Source organism: Bos indicus x Bos taurus, chromosome 4 (genome assembly GCF_003369695.1).
Source record: "Bos indicus x Bos taurus breed Angus x Brahman F1 hybrid chromosome 4, Bos_hybrid_MaternalHap_v2.0, whole genome shotgun sequence".
In the NCBI taxonomy this organism is placed as follows: Eukaryota; Metazoa; Chordata; class Mammalia; order Artiodactyla; family Bovidae; genus Bos; species Bos indicus x Bos taurus.
Window position 1 is genome coordinate 52,370,183 of NC_040079.1, and position 22,421 is coordinate 52,392,603.

A 22,421-nucleotide genomic window follows, 5' to 3' on the forward strand; every position below is an offset into this window, starting at 1 on the left:
GCCATTGCCTTCTCCATGAGATATACTAAAAACCTGACTTTGTCCTTATGCATTCTATGGTAAAGTATCTTTTTGGCTTCTTTTGTTCCCAATACAGTGTTCTACTTAAGGTGACATCATAATGAACATCAGTCTTTCTCAGATAAAGTCAAGAGTTTCTATTCAGATCAGATCAGATCAGATCAGTCGCTCAGTCGTGTCCAACTCTCTGCGACCCCATGAATCGCAGCACGCCAGGCCTCCCTGTCCATCACCAACTCCTGGAGTTCACTCAGACTCACAGCCATCGAGTCAGTGATGCTATCCAGCCATCTCATCCTCTGTCATCCCCTTCTCCTCCTGCCCCCAATCCCCCCCAGCATCAGAGTCTTTTCCAATGAGTCAACTCTTTGCATGAGGTGGCCAAAGTACTGGAGTTTCAGCTTTAGCATCATTCCTTCCAAAGAAATCCCAGGGCTGATCTCCTTCAGAATGGACTGGTTGGATCTCCTTGCAGTCCAAGGGACTCTCAAGAGTCTTCTCCAACACCACAGTTCAAAAGCATCAATTCTTCGGCGCTCAGCCTTCTTTACAGTCCAACTCTCACATCCATACATGACCACAGGAAAAACCATAGCCTTGACTAGACGAACCTTTGTTGGCAAAGTAATGTCTCTGCTTTTGAATATGCTATCTAGGTTGGTCATAACTTTCCTTCCAAGGAGTAAGCATCTTTTAATTTCATGGCTGCAGTCACCATCTTAGTGATTTTGGAGCCCAAAATAATAAAGTCTGATACTGTTTCCACTGTTTCCCCATCTATTTACCATGAAGTGATGGGACCGGATGCCATGATCTTCGTTTTCTGAATGTTGAGCTTTAAGCCAACTTTTTCACTCTCCACTTTCACTTTCATCAAGAGGCTTTTCAGTTCCCCTTCACTTTCTGCCATAAGGGTGGTGTCATCTGCATATCTGAGGTTATTGATATTTCTCCCAGCAATCTTGATTCCAGCTTGTGTTTCTTCCAGTCCAGCGTTTCTCGTGACGTACTCTGCTTTTAAGTTAAATAAACAGGGTGACAGTATACAGCCTTGACGAACTCCTTTTCCTATTTGGAACCAGTCTGTTGTTCCTTGTCCAGTTCTAACTGTTGCTTCCTGACCTGCATACAAATTTCTCAAGAGGCAGATCAGGTGCTCTGGTATTCCCATCTCTTTCAGAATTTTCCACAGTTTATTGTGATCCACGCAGTCAAAGGCTATTAGCACCCTCTTAAAAGATAAAGAGATTCTTATTTTGAAGAATTTGAAGCTTAAAGTGACTGGCCAAGGTGGTAGAGCCAGGTTTTTAAACTAGATTTCTCACTCCAAGTCTTCTGCTCTTCTTCTGAAGTTCTCTGAAACAATGATTTTTCTTTATTTATTTTAGACATGCATACAACTCACTTCTCCGATAGATTCCTATCTCTTAGCAGACATCAACTCAGACCCCTTTCTCATGGAATAGGGAATTCGGGATCTTGCCTCATTTATTCGGTAGATTAGAACGTGTAGAGCCAAGCAGTTTACTTATCTAAGTGCTTATTTAAAGCCGTCTTACAACAAAATGAAGACTAACTCTTGCTCTCAGAAGAGCGATTGGTTCTGAAATTCACTAAAATGCAGAGCCTCTTAAAATGCTGATCAGCCCGCTGAATTGTAAAGGACAGCCCCTCAGCTGAAGAGATTCAGGGAAGTGGTATCTGAAATAAAACAATTCTATCAATGTGCATTCATTAATGTCTTCAGTTACCAAGAGTAAATCAAAGGCTCTGTCTTGCAGAGCTATCATTAATATGTGACTTACATATTAATATAAAAAGACTGGCAGGGAAATTGATCAAGATCTGTCTCTGGGGTTTGATTGGCTTTTTTTAACCACCAAAGTTTAGCATGTCACCTAGCACCTGGGTCTTTTTTACATCACTTTATAAGTTATACCCATAAGTAGACAATGAGAGAGTGAAATCAGACATCGAATGCTTTTCCTTGGTTACTTTGGAACTGCTGAAGTTCCACTTTTCTGAGGTACCATCCATATTTTTGAAATTTCCTCACACCATTTTCCAATGGACTGGAGTATTAATGTATAATACAATTCCTTTGTGTGTGTGTGTGTGTTTTTATTAATTATATCATTTCTACTATGTTCAGAATTAATACTTTTTAATGACAAATGACAGAGTATGAATATTTTTCCTCCCAGATCCTATGGCATCCTCCCCTTTCTGTGGTAATCTCTACTGCCAACCTGTGGAGCCTATTGTACAGAGTGAAGTAAGCCAGAAGGAAAAACATAAATACAGTATACTAACGCATATATATGGAATTTAGAAAGATGGTAACAATAACCTGGTGTACGAGACAGCTAAAGAGACACTGATGTATAGAACAGTCTTATGGACTCTGTGGGAGAGGGAGAGGGTGGGAAGATTTGGGAGAATGGCAAAGAAACATATAAAATATCATGTAGGAAACGAGTTGCCAGTCCAGGTTCGATGCATGATGCTGGATGCTTGGGGCTGGTGCACTGGGACGGCCCAGAGGGATGGTATGGGGAGGGAGGAGGGAGGAGGGTTCGGGATGGGGAGCGCATGTATACCTGTGGCGGATTCATTTTGATATTTGGCAAAACTAATACAATTATGTAAAGTTTAAAAATAAAATAAAATTGGAAGAAAAAAAAAAAAAAAAAAAAAAAAAGAAATTTTACTACCAAACCAAAATCTAAAGCAGAAGAATACTTAAATTGTGAAACCATCAGAGCTGAATTACATTATGAAGGTTTTGAAAGGAGCATATTTTATTCCAAGTAATTAAGCCAAATGTGATTTTAGTTAATTGTCTTAACAATGATTCTGAAATAGATGTGGATTTTAAGATCCACATGCTATTAGAGTTATACGATCATTCTCAACAGACATCCTGAAGCTGAGATGTGAATCTGGGCATTAAAACTATACTTGCCTTAGGGACTTCTCTGGTGGTCAAGTGGTTAAGACTTCACCCTTCTAATGCAGGGGACACGGGTTCGAGCCCTGGTCAAGGAACTAAGATCCCACATGCAGCTTGGCCAAACAAGCAAACAATTTCTACTTTGACAGAATGAAGGTCAAAGTTGGTATAACTTCTCCATGGCACCCTCTCATCCCTACCTCTCTCCAATTTTGGGAAGGATTTTGGGATCCAAACTGACCACGTATAGTCATAAAATTCAGTGGATAAATATGTTATTTTTTTGTGAATTCAGAGACAATTTCAGAAGTTGTTGATACCTACAGCAAGTCAGTAATGATCGATATTGCAGCCCTCCTTCCGTGAAAAGTTCTGTGTCACATCACTGACCATTTGGACTATTCAGAAGCCTGTGTTACACCTCAGCTGATTGGCTGTGTTTGAGAAGGAGAAAGGATGAAGACATTACATTTACAGAAATACCTTTGGGTGGCCACTGATGGTAATTGTTTTGTATTCAAAAGGAAATACAAAGATGGGTTTTATCTTATTTTCATATAGATAGTCTCATACTTGTGGTCAACTCAGCAACACTACATTTTGATGTTACCACATTCTCTTCGGGAAGAAAACCCAGAGCTGTTTTTAATTAAAACTGCCCCCACCTCCCACCCAACTGAATTTCAAATAATTGTTTAATTTGGTTTGGCTTTCAGAGTCTGTAAAGCATGAGCAATCTGCTGAGCTGAAGATGGAGAAGAAATGTTTTTACAGTTTCACAAATGTTTCTAATTGGCCAGACTGAGTTGTTAATGGGAGATAGATTGCCTGGGGTGGGTGTGGGTGGGTACGTCGTGCGTGTGAGCTCACGCAGGCCTACATGTATGCACTCATGTGGAGGTGATGACATTTGCGTATACCTGGCCTTCACAAGACATGCTGTGATACAAAGCTGAGCTGAGCTGGAGGGGCACTGTGCCCGGTCCGTCATGGCAGCAGTTGTGCAGGGTATGGGATGAAGTAGATAGCTTGTTTCTCACCAGGACTCAGATCCCAGGCAGCAGGCCCACCCTTCCATCAGGAACAGTGTACAAGGAGCTTATAAAATACACAGACTGAATGAAAATGACCCCTGTTGACTGAAACCAGCTGTGTCAGGCTTCTTGCTGTCTCTCCTGATTTGCTCTTTCAAATAAATGGATATGGTAGAGGACGAGAGAAAGTAAACAGAATCTTTTTTTTCTTTTTTCCTTTCTTGCTGTCGCACCTCCGTAATAGCCTTGGTTTTTATAGTTGAAAAATATATGTTTATTTGCTCATTAATTTCCTTCTCTCCCTTGCCTTTTCTTGGCATTGGGTAGAATGTTATTTAAAATAAGACACAGTTCAGTTTCAAAAAGAAAGAATCATTCTGCAAAATACAGCTTGGACTCATTTGCTGGTCATTTATCATCCCTAAGAGAGTGGGATACAAATATCTTTATTTGGTATTTTTTAATGATTTACAGGGTGATGACTCTTGTTGGCACCAGAGGAGCAGCAGGCTCTTTAGGACTTTGAGAAGTGCCCCCACACTGTTTAGAAATGACATGGAAAATATTAAATGTAGCATATGCAGAGCAGCTCTATAGTCATTTCTCTTTAAACATGATGCCAGCTGCTGCTCTGGGAGTGGACTCGACCCACAGGCCTGGGATTCTCTAAGCCAGGCGTTCTCATCCTCCAGGATCTAATGCCCCATGATCTGAGTGGAATTGATGTAATAATAGAAATAAAGTGCACAATAAATATGTTGTTGGCTTCCCTGGTGACTCAGCTGGTAAAGAATCCACCTGCAATGCAGGAGACAGGGGTTCAATCCCTGGATTGGGAAGATCTGCTGGTGAAGGGAAGTATTCTGGCCTGGAGAATTCCATGGAGTATATAGCCCATGGGGTCGCAAAGAGTTGGACACGACTGAGTGACTCTCACTTTCATTTTGTTGTTCAGTCACTAAGTCATGTCCAACTCTTTGTGACCTTCTGGACTGCAGCATGCCAGGCCTCCCTGTCCCTCACCATCTCCCAGAGTTTGCCCAAGTTCATGCCCATTGAGTCAGTGATGCTATCCAATCATCTCATCCTCTGCTTCATGGATTACAGCCTTGTCGTGGCAAAAGGGCTTGCATAACTCAATGAAGCTATGAGCCATACTGTGCAGGGCCACCCAAGATGGACGGGCCATAGTGGAGAGTTCTGACAAAACGTGGTCCGCTGCAGGAGGGAATGGCCAACCACTCCAGTAGTCTTGCCACAAGAATCCCATGAACAGTATAAAAAAGGCACAAAAAATATAATGTGCTTGAAATCCTCCCGAAACCATCCCTCCCACCCCTGGTCTGTGGAAAAATTGTCTTCCACAAAACCAGGCCCTGGTGCCCAAAGGGTTGGGGACCACTGCTCTAAGGGATCCTTAAAAAGTCTTCATTTCCACACTCGAGTGTGTGTGTTTTCTTTCCAGCGCTTTGGGAAAGCTTTGGTTTTTATACATCTCCGATTTCCTTCAGGTAGTGGGCAAATAATAAAGTGCCTAACATTAGTGCCCAGTAAATATTTGTTGAATGAATAGTTAAACGGAATGTTATAAGCCTTATTAGTATTATGGCCTTGGCATGAAACCTGCAAGAATAGACTTGAGGCAATCAAGTAATTTCCCTTAACAGTACAAGCTAATTATTCGAGAGATGAAGATCTGGTGCATAGTATTTATTTGTCAGGCAACATTTGCACCTAATTAAAGGTGAAAATGTTGTTTGTAGCATTGAAGGGATAACATAAAGACCCACTGTTTAACAGCTTTTCAATTTTCCTTGCCACTCTTTCAGGGAAAATATACCAAGATGAAGTTAATGCACATTCCTTTTGTATGTGTGTGTTTTCTTTTCTTCTTCTTCTTTTTTTTTTCTGTTATCATTTTCAGAGGGCAGACTGGGGATGGAGCAGGGAGGTCTTTTGACAGTACTTTTATAGCCCACCTGCCTGTATGACTTCTGCAGTCATTCTCTTGACCTTCGATGACTGGTAAAATTATCCTTTCTTACGAATACCACCACCAAGGATCCAAAATGAAAATGCTACATTCTTATCATAAGCCTCACGAAGTTTCATTCATTCATTGATTCATTCCAGAAATATGAATTGAGTGCCCAATGTGTATACCAGGTTCCGTGCTAAAGTTATGAATTTAATACCAGGCAAAATCCAGTGTGGTTCCTGCTGTCATGATGCTTATCATCTGGGATGGTTGGTGGATATTAATTGAATGATCATACTAAAAACTACAACTACACACTGAGTTTTACAAAGGGGAATATGGTTCTGCTGGGACCTTGTAACAATAGGAATTGGTTTAGAGCAGAGAGCAGGGAGAGTTTTACTAAAGAGGGTCCTGCTGCTTAAAGCTCTAGAGTGTCTCAGGAAAAGGAAAGATCATCCCAGGCAAGAAGACAATCAAATGGAAGTGTTGGTGGGAATGCCCGGCCACACTCCTCAGTGCCTATGCATAGGCTGTGCTAAGGGCTTGAACTTCATCCTCTGAACATTGAGAAGACCTAGAACAGTCATATACCTGAAGGTTAGGAAGTGGGGCCAGGGAGAAGATATACCTGGACCTTGTCAGATCTGTGTTTGGGGGCGGAATACAAGTACCCATTCTTAATAAATATAACCAGAGAGATGATGATGCTAAGCTCTGGCTGGTCCTTTGCTGCAGTTTGGCTGCCTGGAGATTGTTACCTCCCACCCTTACCTCTGCCAAGTTTCGGAACAAGCAGGATACACAGGGTCTCCACTTGTGTGCTACATTGTGCGGAAATAACCTTGTCATTTTTTTTTTCTGGGCACTGCTCTTCTTTTTGCATTTCCTTTTGATGATGGGGAGGTGGCACGATACAGTTTTTTCCTGTTTTTGACAAAGTGTGCATGGCAAGCCTTCCAGCTCCTTTTGTCCTGGTGTAGAGAACAGGTCTGGAGGTAGCTCACCTCCGTTCCTCTCCAGTGGCAAGAGCTTGGGCAAATGGATTAGTCTGTCTTTGTGCCTTACTGAATTGTTCTGAGGATTAAGTGAGTTAATATTCATAAAACACAGAATGAGGAGTGGCACGGAGTGAGTGCTCAATTGATGCCAGACATTATTATTAGCTATTATTGACAGGGCATGCTGTCAAAGATATATATCATTGAAGTAGAAAAAAAGCAAGATACAAAATCATATATCATTATAAAGACCTCACACAACATGTTCTGATAAATGCTGAGGATATGTCAGCAGATGCTTGGTAGATACATCTGAGGAATGGGGCTAAGAAGGAAGAAGGTAGACAGGTGGCTTTTACTTTTACACCACATAGTCTTGTAGTAGTTTGTTTTTTTACTATGCAGCTTTATATTATATAATAATAAAATTATAAAGAATAGTATAAAAAATCCATCAATACTACTTGATATGTCAATATATGATCTCAATATATTTTTTCATAATTTTCTTCACTTTTAAGTTTGGATATATCACTTACAGAGTTTTCTTGGATTTAAGATACATGTATCCGAAGTCCAACAGTTCATCCAGTTTTTGCTTCTTTTGCTTATGTTCTCTTCACATAAGAGTTTTCTGACACCATGTGCCATGGTGATCTCACTGTAATGAAATGACTCTGCTTGTTGCTCCATCTCTACAGAGAGAGCTGTCTGGAATACTGTTCACCCACCAAATTTAAGCAATGCACTTGGTTCACTGGTTACTGCCTTCGCTGTACTTTTAAGCGTTGCTTAAATTTTTTATAATGAGCGTTTTTATAAAAACAATGAACTCATTTCTAAAACTTGGAGGTGAGGAGTATCTGTTCACTTTTCTGTTTAGTAATAAACACAATATGCAGCACCTAATCTTTCCCAGGGATTCAGGAAGCTTAACTTCTTCAGGATACTGATGCAGTTCAGTAGCTCCTGTGTAGTGGATGTTGCTTGTGAAGGAGGAGGCAGTTGGGCTCAGTGGTTGCTGCATCAGATGCAGGAAATGTATTCAATAATTATTGAATATTAACATATGGTTTGTCAACCTATACCTGCTCCCACCCCCGCCCACTGGCCCATTTTTTATGTTTTTTTTTTAAACAAGTGGAGGCTCTTTATATTTAACTAAAGATTTTTATGGATTGAATTTATTCTTATCAATAGTTTACTCTGACCAGTTGAGAATCATTAATATTGTATAGGCCTGGCACATGGTAGCTTTGATCATCATTTAAATACCACTCTTCCATTTGCAGTGATTACATGCTATCATCATCAATCAGATAAGAATGCAAATCAGGAGAGAACTTTGAGTTCCCTAGTAAATACTTTATGAAGCCAACATAAGCTTGCCAACTAGACTATCATCTCTACAGAAGATACATTTCCAAGGAGTAACTGTATTATACAATACTTTCCACTGTGCCCCTCAGGGTATGACGATAATTGTCTGTGTATAAGAAACTGCAAACAACTTGACTACCAACTGATTCTTTACCACGGCCTAATTTTGCACAAAAATGTTTTGACATTTTTAAATGATTGAAAAAAAATCAAAAGTAGCATAGTATTTTGTGACATGTGGAAGTTCTATGAAATTCAGATATCCTGTCCCTAAGTAAAATTGCGTTGAAACAAGGCATGGTCATTTGTTTACAGAATGTCCGTATCTGTTTTTGTGCTGAAAGGGCCGAGCTGAGTAGTTGTGAGAGACCTTAAGGCATGCAATGATGGAAATGTTTACTATCTGACTTCTTTATTGAAAAGCTTGCTGACCCCTGCTTAGGGGTTAGATTCAGGGAGAATTTAATTGTGTATATGTCTGTTTGCTTGTTGATGGTTGACGATTTTGTACCTGCCCTGTGGTATGGTCATCAAAGAAGCTGTAGAAGTGCAATGGTCCATATTCCTCAACTTTAAAGTCAGAAGAACATTATTGTGTGAGAAAATTAGATTATCAGAGGGATTATGAGAAGTGTCATAGGAACAAATGGAAAGATCTACATTGCCTCCCAAAGTTATGGATTTCTAATCTAATTTCAAGACTTAAATAATATTAAAATTGTTCCTAGATTCTGAAATTTGAAGTTCTTTCCTCTTTGGGTCTGAGAAATCTTTTGAAAAGCAAAAATCTTTTATTCTTGTGACTCATTATCTTGTGACAGTGCCATTTCATATGGGCCTTTTGTTCAATGATGTTGTCATATTGAATGATTCCATTGGGTTTATACTTGCACTTCGCTGCCAATAGGATATGGTGAACAATTGGATAGTAGGAAATACCTTTTAGTAAAGTGTCTAGGGTATCCTGCTTATTTGCAGTGTCAGTTGAATTAATTAACATTCCTGGCTGACATTGACACGCCTACCTACTCTAATACATATGAAAATCTGAAATGTATATAAAACCATACTGCTACACAATAAGAAAAAAATGTTAGTAATAGTATCATTATATCCATCCTGAGCCACCTCAGTTGTGACTCTTTGCAACTCCATGGACTGTAGCCCACTAGGCTCCTCTGTCCATGGGGATTGTCCAGGCAAGAATACTGGAATGGGTTTCCATTTTCTCCTCCAGGGGAATCTTCCTGACCCAGAGATCAAACTTGCATCTCCTGTGCCTCCTGCATTGGCAGGCATATTCTTTACCACTTGAGCCACCCAGGAAGCTGCTAAATATAAAACTGAAACTATGAGTCATTTTGATTCAAAATCCCTGTTGTATGCTCAGCTGACCTCACCTGTCCCCTCTTCTTTTATTCTGTTTCAGAGGCTGAAGGCTGCATTGACTCACCACCCTGCTGCCATGTCGAATGGGAATATGAACACCATGGGCCACATGATGGAAATGATGGGCTCCCGGCAGGACCAGACGCCACACCATCACATGCACTCACACCCGCATCAGCACCAGACACTGCCGGCCCACCACCCCTACCCGCACCAGCACCAGCACCCAGCACACCACCCTCATCCTCAACCCCATCACCAGCAGAACCACCCACATCATCACTCCCACTCCCACCTTCATGCACACCCAGCACATCACCAGACCTCGCCACACCCACCCCTGCACTCCGGCACCCAAGCACAGGTAGACGTTTTTCATAATCTCTTTTCCCCTTCTCCTTAACAGTGCCGGCTCTAGCGAGGGGCTCACTGGCAGCAACCTTACTTGACAAGCCCACGGGTTCTGACACTCTGAGGGGCTCTGTTCATTTCCTAGGAGGTAATGGTTACCCATAGAACCCTCCCAGATTGCAGTTTCCATAACTAATATGATAAATACCAAGTCTAGTTTCTAAGGGAAAAGGTAAACTTCAAGTTCTCCAAAATCTATTTTTGTAGTATATTACAAAGTTAACCCTAAAAATGTAACACCAATGGAGGATTAAGAATTTAAGCATGTAATGAAAGAAGTGAATAAAGAACAAGAAAGGTAAGTTCATTCTAACCATGGTTCTAGCTGCAGTGCTTTATAACATCTTAGAGACCCACTTGTGTCAACTGTAAAATGGAAATTAGATACAATGGGCAATCTTCTAAATAAGAGTAAATGTTAAAAATATAAAGAGTAACAATTTCAGGCAGACAAAGGTTCAGTGATGGATGTTAGGGTGTAAGGTGCTTTGTGAATGTTGAAGAGAGATGACTCATCCCACCCAATGAGAAATGCGTTGGAGGGAGCCGACAGAGAGCCAAGCTCTGTAGATGATCAGCTCAAGAGAAAGGCCAAACCCCAGAGGTGGAAAGTCACCAGGAGTGGCTAGAAAGAAAGCCAGCACTTAGACACAACTGGAAGAGGGTCGGGGGACCAGGCAGACGTTATGTCACCCAGCCCAAGAAGAGAGGCGGGTCCATGTACCCGAGTGAGTTTCAGTAAGTGGATGAAGGGCATGTCTAGGAGCATGGCTCACCCTGGGCACTTTGAACCTTCAAGTGAAATGACCTTTGTCAGTTCCTTCCACCCACCCAGGTTCCAACCAGTTGGGTCAGAATGATGTCGGAAGTTTGGGATCGCCAAGTAACGCTTATTCACTGTCTCTTCCATCATCTGACTCTGTTCCTCTCATCAGGCAGCTTCGAGAGCTTGTACATTGCTGCCTCCTCCAACACATACCAAACCTAGAAAGCCACCCACAAAATGGGTTATCCATAAGCAGCTTTCTAATCTGTTCAATAGTTAAGATTATTTGTTAGGTAAGCTTACTTTTGCAAAGATTCTTAGAAGTATTCTACATAGCAAATAAGAATCAGGCTTTTGAATGAGAAAACTTTCATCCTTTTCCCACCTTACTTGTGTGACTGAGGTCAGTAGATGAACCTCCCTAAGTGTCAGTTTTTCCATCTGCAAAATGGGGCAATAATAGACTAAGCCCATAGGCTTAGGAGTATTAAATAAGAGAATGTTTAGCCCTTGGCACAGTTTTCAGTAGTTAGCCAGGATTAATTTCAAACTGAAGTAATGTGATAGAAGCTTAGCACATAGTTTAGCAATCGATAAAATGCTATCCAAAACACCTTTTTAATCATGTGCCAGTGTAGGTCATGGATTTAGAAGGGGGAAAAGAAAACTACAAGATCAAAGATAGAAGATAGATTCACGTGTGTACTTTCTTTCTTTTTTCTTTTTAAATGGATAGCGTTAAGAGTTGGTTGCATTTATGGGCAGGTTACTTCATAGACAAGTTTAACAGTTCATTAAATATAAAAGACATTCATTAGCTAATTAGCAATTAGCCAATTGGCCTCCATTTCAAGTCAATAAGTGGCCAATTGTATATGCAATTAGTTAATTGCTTTTATAATTGGATATGTAAAGTTGCTTTTTTCAACAAAACCAGGTTAGTCTTCTTGAAATTTGAACAAAATTATTTAGAACATAGTCCAAATGCTCCTCTTAAAATGTATTAACTTGGTTGATGAAATGAAATTTGGATTGTCAGAACACCAGGAGTAGAAGTTTATTAAGGTCATCCAATTCTGAGATTCTAAGATGACTTGGAATAAATTCTTTTTGAAATTACAATTAATTGTTTTTGATCAAATTTTTCAGAGAATCTGTGTCAACATAATGCCATTCTATTTATTTATTTATTACTGAAGTATAGTTGATTTACAATATTGTGTTAGTTTCAGGTGTACACGGTAATTCGGTTGTGCATATATATGTATATATCTATATTCTTTCTTATTCTTTTCCATTATAATTCATTACAAGAACTATGAACATAGTTTCCTGTGGTATACAGTAAATCTTTCTTGTTAATCTATTTTATATATGGTAGTATGTATCTGTTAATTCCATATTCCAAATTTATCCCTCCCACCCTACCCCCGAGAGAATGCCGTTTTAAAAAGATAATGCTAAGTAACAATACTTGTCAGAGACACAAATTCTGGTCTTAGGGTTGCATTTGCAATTTCTCCTGGCTTCTTGCAATTCACCTGCGTATCAGGATATAATTTCAGAGTCCTGGTATCACTCCTAGGTCACCAGGAATTTCACTTAACCAAGCCACACCTTGACCCTGAACCTGGATAAAGCCTGAAATCACCATGTGCCTTATCCATTTGGGGTAAGGCAGATGAAAAGTTATCAAGGGATAAATGTTGGTTAAAGTTAGCATGGGAGAATACAACATTGAAAGAGAGGTCTCCATAGTGCAGGTTAAACCCAAGTTTTGCTTGCTTGAGAGTCTTGTCTAGGGCTGGCAATGAGAGATTGTTAATTCACACAAAGAAATAGTAAAGGTAAAAATAGCCAGGTTAGCGCATTCTTTCCTAGTGCTTTGCTTTGCAGTGGTTAGCTCAGAGGTTACTGCATCTGAAATGACTAGCTAAACATTTGCCAATAACAAGGATTAAATCTTCAGCAGCCGCTCTGGTGAGTAAGATCTTAGACAGTTTATTTTGTTATTCTTTTATGATCGTCAGGAGAGGAATTGCCAATAAACAGTTTTAGAAAATGTCTTAGCTTTAAAAAAAAAATTACTGAGATGCTATCCAACCTCAGTCCCAAGCCTAATTCTTTAGTAATGTATAGTTTGATAGAGTTTAGGATTAAAATATATCGTTAGTCAGCTGATGGGCAACCAGGAGCCATTATTAGTACAAGTATAGTCGTTCTGATTGGTTTCAATCATAGGGTTGGAATGTGGTAGAAAAGGTGGCTGGGTTTCATTTTTAAAACTTTTTGCCTGTTATTTCTGCAGGTTAAATGCCTCTTGTAAAACAAATTTATAGGTATTACACCATAAGCCTGAGTGACTGAGCAATGAGAGGGAAGGGAAAAAAAAAAAAACCTTTATTGAGAATGAAGAAAGGGGAAGGAGTGAAGTGCATTAGGGAAGCATTAGGTGTTCAGACACATAAAGAGTCAGTCATAGAAATTTCACTAGGTGCTGAGTGTCTGCTGTATGAAGGGAAATAAAGCTACACGTGTGGGGGTCCCTGAAACCCTACATGTTGCTGAGCCTCTTGCAGACCTTACAGGGAATTTAGAAGCATAGTAAAACATTTTAATAAAGTGCTTTGCCACTCCTGGGATTTCCTTATAATAGATGGTGCTATACAACCATCCCTCCGTGTCAGTAGACACCATGTATTAACAGGGCTCAGGGCTGCTTCAGGATGGGCTTTCAGAGGTCACGCTTCCCAGTCACCTAGAAATTCACCCACTCGCCATCTCCTATAATCTCATCAGCCTTAGTCAGGCTCGGAGGAGGAGAGAGACCCAAATGGAGTTTGGTCCCACAAGACCTTTGGTTAAGAACTGTGATGTTGTGACAAAAGGATTTCAGGTGCTTTCCAGGCTTCACAGGGTTCTTTTGATAAGAGTCACAGTGGTGATGCCATCCCTGAGGTGTATTCTAGGAACAGGGTTTTGACACCGTTAGAATGAAAGGCATTCACAACCTGCCCTGAAGGAGATTTCTGCAGATGACAGCAGACCCATCAATACGGTGATAGTCACCCCTACCTCTCTGTTTTCATCCGTCACTATACGTGGGCACTTTCAAATTTTACAAAGCACCTCAAATAAAACATTTTTAACATCTAAGGAGGAAGAAAAGTGTTTCTTTCATCATGATTCAGCCAAATGCCAGTCGAGGGAGGGGGGGAATCTACTTGACTCTCTTTTTGCACGTCATCCCTGTATCTTGCCAAAATATCATAGGAGATAACTGGGTGATGCTTTTCCTCTTCATGAGTGTGACTTCACTCTTAGCAAAACAAGTTTGATGTGCTAACTAAAGCAAGGGGCTGCCTGTACTTCACATTTCAACACCTTACCCAGCCATCCCTTCTCTCCCCATCACCTCCTCCCTCTCTTCCCCAGCAGGTTTCACCAGCAACACAACAGATGCAGCCCACCCAGACAATACAGCCGCCCCAGCCCACAGGGGGGCGCCGGCGAAGGGTGGTGGATGAGGATCCTGACGAGAGGCGGCGGAAATTTCTGGAACGGAACCGGGCGGCCGCCACCCGCTGCAGACAGAAGAGGAAGGTCTGGGTGATGTCACTGGAAAAGAAAGCAGAAGAGCTCACCCAGACAAACATGCAGCTTCAGGTGCAGGCCACTGTCTTTCCCGGGACTCAAAGGCCCTGTGTACCATTGGCATTTCCTGGCCCGGCAGGCACTTGTTGACCTAAGCCACAGAGCAACTGCAGGCTTACTTCTCAGGCTTGATTAATTCTTAGACGCTCTGCAAAACAAAACCACCATTCGGTTTTCATGCCTTTGCTCTGAGGCGGGAGACCCTGCCCACCTAAGTTATAGGGCTGAGAGCAGAAGCTTTGGTCAGACAGAGGTTGAAACTCTTGTTCAGCACCTCCTTGCAGGGTTAAATCTCTCTGGCTCTTAGTTTCCTCATCTGTAAAATGGGAATAATAACCTCATAAAGTTGTTGGGAGGAATAAATGAACTAATAGTCTGCAAAACTGTTTGCACAATGCCTGGCACATAGTAAGTCTTCAACTAGAAGGCAGCCCTTTCTGTTCCCTGGGTGAGCGGGTTGCTTCAGCTTACACTAGATTGTCTGTACTTTTGTTTAATGGAAGAAAAGTTTGTGTAGATTATTTTGCTTCATAAGAAAAGGCACACGTTTCTACCTCATTTTCAGACTTGACAAGATTTGAATCTTGCGTTATTTTTGCTTTCTCATGGGTGACTCACTGAGGGACATTTCATAACAAGGCCAATTCTAGGAGCATTTGAGAAACTCTGGTACCTGGGGCATCTCCAGCAGGCTTCATGTCATACAAAAGATGCAGTTCAGGGCATTTGTTCCCACACAGAAAGGAGGACACTGTTCACCAGCCCAAGAAAAAAACAAGTATTAGATATGTGACAAGCAGCCCAAGGATAAGAGTAAAATTGTAGATTAGAGCCCAGTGCTTCCAGGAATAGAGAAAACAGCTAAAGATGGAGATAAGAGGGGAAAGTGCCCAAAATAGAGAAAGTCTGCTCCTCGGGAGTTCATAGGTCATCTTCACCCACTCCCACATCCTCTGTGGATCCTTAGAAAGGAGCAATTAGGGTGCCAAACCTCCAAAGCCTTCGCATGTTTAATTCCATTTAATGGAAATGACCTTAGGACATTCAGTGTACAAACTGAAAAGTGTACAAGAAAGTTTGGGTTATTCATGGACTGACTCTTGTAATTTATGGATGTTCACTCTTCCCTCCCCGCCTCAAATTTATCATTCTTTTAATGATGGACATGAGAAAGAAACTGGGAAACATATACAGTAGATATGGGGGAAGTCACACTAGCTTGTACGAACCTTGGATAAAGGTGGAGACTCTATTCTTACCCTCTTACCCGACCACCTATCCCCTTTTTCTAGTGTTAGGTCTAGCCTGAAGAGTTCCTTAGTGTCTGTACTCAATATTTGTTTGTTGAATAAATGAATGAGCTCCCCATCACTGGAGTGTCCAAGAACTAGCTGCCTGACTACTTGGCAAAGATGTGATTTAAGGGAATCAAGCCACAGAGTTTGGCTGAACACAGACATCTCTCTGAAGCCACTCTGACTTGAAAGTCTGTAATTCTAGAATCTGGCAGGCATAGTCATATGTGAGAAGCTTTTAGGTGGAATGTGGGTAGGCACTTTTAACATTAATAATCGTCTGTTAATTTTTATGTGTATTGAAAAATGTAATCAGAACATCAAAACTTCAGTTTCACAGATTATTTTTGGTCAGGGCCAGGCTAAATCATTTTTAAAAATGAGTTAATTTGTACAAACATGTTAAGTAAATAAAAGTTCTGGTGAATGTGACCTAGCAAATATCACAGCAGTGGTTTTCTAATGACTGAAATGTGAGCATCCCTGGAATTTGCTACCAGTTCTGAGGTCTGCAAGAGGACCATGAACGGGTGCAGGTTTTCTCAATCTTGGCACTATTACCAAGAATAATAATTATCAATTATTCTTTGTTATCAATTATTCTCCTGTGCATTGAACATATTTACCAATACCCTTGACCTCTACCCACTAGATATCAGTAGCACCCTCCACCCCACCCCTAAATTTTGACAACCAAAAAGCCTCTAGACATTGTCAAGTATCCTCTGTGGGGGCTTAAAATTACCCCTGATTGAGACCCACTGAGCTAGATGGAGGAGCCCTGAATAGCCAGCTGACAGTAATCAGATGCTGAGAAATTTTATATCAATTTTAACTAAAATGAGTCCTTGCAGAATGACTCCAGGGTATCGACTGTCACCCTAGACCCTGAAGACATGGGGCAGGGGGGGTCATAGCAGCCAGCCAGGGAGACAAAGGATGTTGGTTACTTTGAGGTCAGATGGGTTCACGCCTTGACATAGGCATATATGTTTTAGCATTTACTTAACCTATATTAACATATAAGGTAAACATTTCCTTTATGAGAACAGAATCTATTAATTATCACATTGTAAGAGCAAAAATGGCTAAGGATAAAAGATACTAGAAATCTAATCTCTGAAAACCAGAAAAAAAAGTCTCATTCAACAGGCACCAATATTTTTGGTTGTTAAAGCAGTGCCTGAGGAAGGACAGTCTCTGAAAAGGCTGAGTTGTTGGTGTTTTCCAACCACTGCTTTGCTTCAGATTGACAGAGACCACAGGGGTTCCATGTCTTCGGGGATGCTGAGAGCTCTATATCAGGCCATGTGATGCTGGAGAGGAGATGCAGATTCTGCTACCTTTGAACGACCCCTCTCTCTCTCTCACTGGACCTTTGTCAAAAGAAAAAGGTGTCTCTCTTGAGGCTGATCCAGTGAGTCAAATTTTAAGTAAACAGAAATGGAAGGTGCTAAACAAACAAACTCTCGCCAAAAGGAATATCCAAGGTCTGGATGGCCAGCTGCCACCTTTGAGTTGTTTTCCAGCATAGAACCTTCTGGTTAGGCTGCAGAGCTTCAGATTGGAAAAATCAGAGCTGAGCAAACAAAATCAACTCCCAAAATTCATTTCCTCATCTCACAACAAATCTCTGCCCAAGAGGTCAATGCAAGTATAGGAGTTGAGGGGAATATTAAAAACCACCAATTTTACATTTTATTTAGGAAGAAACTGAGGCTCGGAGGACATGAGGAGTCTTCCCAAAAGTCACACAACAAGCAAGTAGTAGGATGAAGACCCAAGCAAGGCTTCTCTTGACCTAACCCACTGCTCTGTGATCTTTCATTCTAGAAAGTTCTTAAACTATGAAAGAATCCACATTCTTTTCACTGAGAGAGTAGCTAAGATCAGTTCTAACTTCACCATCGGCTAATGTGGTACTCAGTGGATTGCTTGTGTTCAGTAGATGATATGGAAATCATCTGGTCACCCATGGAAATAATTGCTTTTCTTTTTCAGTGCAAAGACACATGGCCTAAGTCGCTGCTGAAATTTTCGACACACAAGCCCAGGTTTGGGACTTGGCACAAGAAAAGGCCAGATGGGAACTGTTGCTGTACAAATCGAAAGTCCTTTGTTTTAGAATGAACAAAACCTGGCCTCAGTTAATCTATACGGAAAAAAAAAACCAATGGGCAGGGGGACTATGTTGTAGGGATCATTTTGATAATTATGTTTTTGGCATGGACTACTGCTTGCATCAAAAAGCATTCTGAGTTTATCATATTAACAAAATGACATCCCCAAAGCCAAAAACTGAAAATGTAGTTCTTAGGGACTTCTTGGAGTCCTTGTTTCAAGTACGTTACTATAGTGTTGAATGTCTCTATAGGGGTGCTACTTCATCCCAAGGCAACTTTATGGATTTAAGAACAGATTAATCTAACCACATCTATACTCTCACAGTCCCTATTTAAATAGCTAACCTTTTAAGTAGCAAACCCAAACTGGTTTAGAAAAAAGGCAAAAAAAATTAAAGGCTGATTTCAGCAGGAGAATCAATAGTTAAAAAAGAAAGTGTTAGTCTGTCAGTCATGTCTGACTCTGCGACCCCATGGACTATAGCCCACCAGGCTCCTCTGTCCATGGAATTCTCCAGGCAAGAATACTAAAGTGGGTAGTCATTCCCTTCTCCAGGGGTTCTTCCCAACCCAGGGATCAAACCCAGGTCTCCTGCATTGCAGGCAGATTCTTTATCTTTGAACCACCTGGGAAGCCCCTCATTACTAATACTTTGCTCTTGCAAAGTGCTTATGTATGAAGACCTATAGTTATAACCTACACAGGGGAGTAAAAAAATTGGTGATTTGCCTCAGTTCATAAAGCAAGGTAATTCAGAATAAGAAAATGCCTGCAGAAGTCCTGTGTGTGTTTTTTTCTTAATTTCCCTAGCAGAACTGCAGGCCACTTTTGATTTCTTTCATGCATTTTGAAACATTTGCTGTCTGATTGTTCTCTTCCAAAATGTATTCAAGGTGACTTCTAGTAATGTTACCTTGAAAAGAATTTTTGTTTACAATGTGTCTAGTGTTTGTGTATTTCCTACATCATTGGTCTATCAGCATAGATTGATATCTGTCAGTACCTATCAATATGGATGGATGATGCTTGTGCATAGTGAACTCTGCTTCCTCTAGGGCAGTGATTCTCAACCTTTCTTAACTCAGAGGCTCCCTTATGGAATCTGAGGAAGGCTCTAATAGACTCTCACAATGTACATGTGAGATATGGGCTTGAAATTTTCCACAAAAGTGAAACCATAAATATTCCTTTGGAATCTGCCCTGATAAGATGTGGAAGTAAAGGGGATGCTAGAACTGGCTCCCTTAGGAAACGTAAGACTTGATATCTGAGCCCATTTGAGAATACCAAAAGCAGTTAATTAGTGAATTAAAAATCCAGATGGAGACCTTCATTAGATTATTAGGTAATTAGCATTCTCAATAGAAAGTGACACAGAAACATAGAATAAAAAACTGGGACTTCCCTAGAGATCAGTGGTTAAGACTTCATGCTCCCACTGCAGGGGACACAGTTTCAATCCCAAGTCTGGGAAATAAGAATAAAAAACTATCTTACAGAAAGTAACTAGAAAACTAGTCCAGCCACCTTGTTTTACACTAGGTTGGTATAGCAACTGGGGAAGCCAAACCTTGTTATTCTCAACCCTCATTTGAGAGTTCCTTTTTCTACTGGAAGTTTCCCCGTGAATTTCTGTTGTTTTTATGGCCATTAGACTTTTATTTAGTCCTTATCAGCATCATATTTATGTGTGCATGATATAAATGAGACAGAGGCTAATAGTTCTGTCTATGGAGAATATTAATTAACATTCATTTTCCAATTATAACATAGCTAAATGATTATATATTACTTTAAGAAATATGTCCATATTCACATATATCTTTAAATGGTCAATCATCACGGTGATTTTAAATAATGGTTAGTCATCTCCAGGTTCCTATATTTTTACAGACTCTCACTACCCCCAGGGCTTCAGGTTCTATACTTACAACATATTGTTTTATTAATAAAGTGCTTTGCTATCCATAGACAAAAATGCCACTAAAATCATCACATTTCACTTTGAGGCCAAATATATACACATTCATGGAGAAGGCAATGGCACCCCACTCCAGTACTCTTGCCTGGAAAATCCCATGGACGGAGGAGCCTGGTAGGCTGCAGTCCATGGGGTCGCTAAGAGTTAGACACGACTGAGCGACTTCACTTTCACTTTTCCCTTTCATGCATTGGAGAAGGAAATGGCAACCCACCCCAGTGTTCTTGCCTGGAGAATCCCAGGGACGGGGGAGCCTGGTGGGCTGCCGTCTATGGGGTCGCACAGAGTCGGACACGACTGAAGCAATTTAGCAGCAGCAGCAGCAGCATATACACATTCATACATCTTAGTTTTCTTTTTCTCGTTTTTTTGTTCAGTTTGTGTCTGTTTTTAACCAGGGGCTGCCTTATACTTGATGGTCTAAAAGTACCTTTCTTTTACACAGGCTATTTTAAGCAGAAGGAGACCTGGGAAAAGCAAGGAGGACTGTCTGAATTTACATGAGCATAAAATCAGAGGGAAAAAAATCATGTTTAAGGCTGAAATAAATTGTCCTATAAATAAAGTTGTCCTGTTGACCCCCAAAGTGACAAGGGTCACTTTCAGCTTTGACGGGGCCCATTATCAATCATACTTATTTGGAGGTGGAAGCGCAGCTCACCTTCCTGAACGTTCTCAAATTTAAGAGCAATTTTCCTGTGAAATTAAGTGACGTATTCATCATGAATGCTAATTTATCAGATAGGCATTCTTTTAAAATTTTTATTATAGTTACTTTATAATGTTGTGTTAGTGTCAGGTGTACAGCAGTGACTCTATTATACATATACATATATCCATTCTTTTTTAGATTCTCTTCCCATGCAGGTTTTTACAGAATACTGAGTAGACTTCCCTGTGCTATAAAGTAGGTCCTTATTAGTTATTTTGTATATAGTAGTGTATTTATGTTTATCCCAGTCTCCTAGTTGATTCTTCCCTCCACCCTTTCATCTGATAGACATTTGTATTTTGTTTAGTTCAGAGAAGAAAGAGAAAAGCCTTTGTAGAAGAGATTTTTATTATTTTTTATTTATGCTACTCAACATTTGATTGCTTATAATGTATTTTGCAAATGAATTTGGAAATAGGAAGTATTCTTTGAAACAAGTTTCCAAAAAAAATTTTAATTAACTTCTAGAATTCCAAACTTACTCTCCTAGGTGATAAATACATGCCTGAAAAGCCAAGTTCATATTGAAAGTGTAGATACAACTTAATGACAGCAATGTTAAAACACCTTTTTCTGTGTGCATGCTTTTTTAAAGTCTCTTTCATGTGGCATGTAATGCCTGGCAGCCACAAAGAACACTGGTCAAAGAGAAGGTATTATTTATCACAACTATAAAACGGCTTATGTGAGCTAGTGCAACATTTACAGTTTACTTTTATCAAGTGGAAGCACCTTGGAAGAGTCTATTCTACATTTATACAGTTGTCCCTGGGTATTGGCTAGCCTCAGATACCATAATCCACTTATGCTCAAGTCCCATAGTCAGCCTTCTGTATCCATGGTTCTGCATCCTCAGACTCAGTCAACTGCTAATCATGTCGCACTGTATCTATGGAAAAATCCACATAGTAGTAGACAACTGTGCTTGTAGACAATGGTGCCACATACATTATTCCACAAACTATGAACCTTGAACCTGTCTTTTAAAATTACTACATAAAGTGGAGATGTGAGATACTTACCTAAGTCAATTTTTAAGATGCACACACAATCCACAATACCCTGATATTGAGGGGGAAATGAGTTTATATAGACTGAAATTAGCCAAACTAATCAATGAACCAATCAAATTTATTCCATCACGGTGCTAAACTCTGTTGTCCTTTGCCTGCCTGGACTAACCCGATTCCACTAGTAGAGGACCAGCATTTGCAGCATACCCTTCCGTGCCTTCTCCTAAGTGGCATCAGGCATAGGGACGTGCTCTGTTGAATTGTAGCCTATTAAGAACTTCTTTGAGGGAATCAGCTTATTCTGAGGGCATTTAAGTTTGAAGTGAACCATCCCGCCACACAATTCTTCTCAGTGTCTCACCTTCACCTTCTACTCATGATCAGTGTTAGCCTGTAAGGTAGCCTGAAGATAATTGCCATGAGAGCTAAATGTACTGAATGCATAGTATGTGCTAGACATTGCTGTGCGTATTTGCTTCTATTACCTCATTTAATCCCCACAACAACTCAAAGAACTTTCTACTATTTTCATCCCCATCCAAGGTTGTTGGAACTTAGCTGGGTTATGTTACCTGCCTAGAGTCACGCAGTCATTGTAGAATGGAGAGTTCCCACCCAAGTAACTTTTCATAGAATTCAGCTCTTGATTGAAAACCTAGTCTCTTCAGAAAGCCCCTGGTAAGACTGAGGGACAAATTGAAGGCAAGCT

At 40.5% G+C, this 22,421-nt stretch overlaps 1 protein-coding gene across 4 annotated transcripts in view; it reads left to right on the plus strand.

Annotated features, from left to right (window-relative positions):
• The window catches only part of CREB5 (cAMP responsive element binding protein 5), a 438,988-nt gene that overhangs the window by 408,887 nt on the left and 7,680 nt on the right, over positions 1 to 22,421 (plus strand). For 2 of the 4 annotated variants that reach the window (XM_027539413.1, XM_027539411.1), the window contains 2 exons: positions 9,797 to 10,120; positions 14,369 to 14,599. In XM_027539413.1, the coding sequence (XP_027395214.1) occupies positions 9,797 to 10,120; positions 14,369 to 14,599 (555 nt within the window). The remainder of the gene's footprint in view (positions 1 to 9,796; positions 10,121 to 14,368; positions 14,600 to 22,421) is intronic. The other 2 variants (XM_027539412.1, XM_027539414.1) reach the window with 1 other exon arrangement.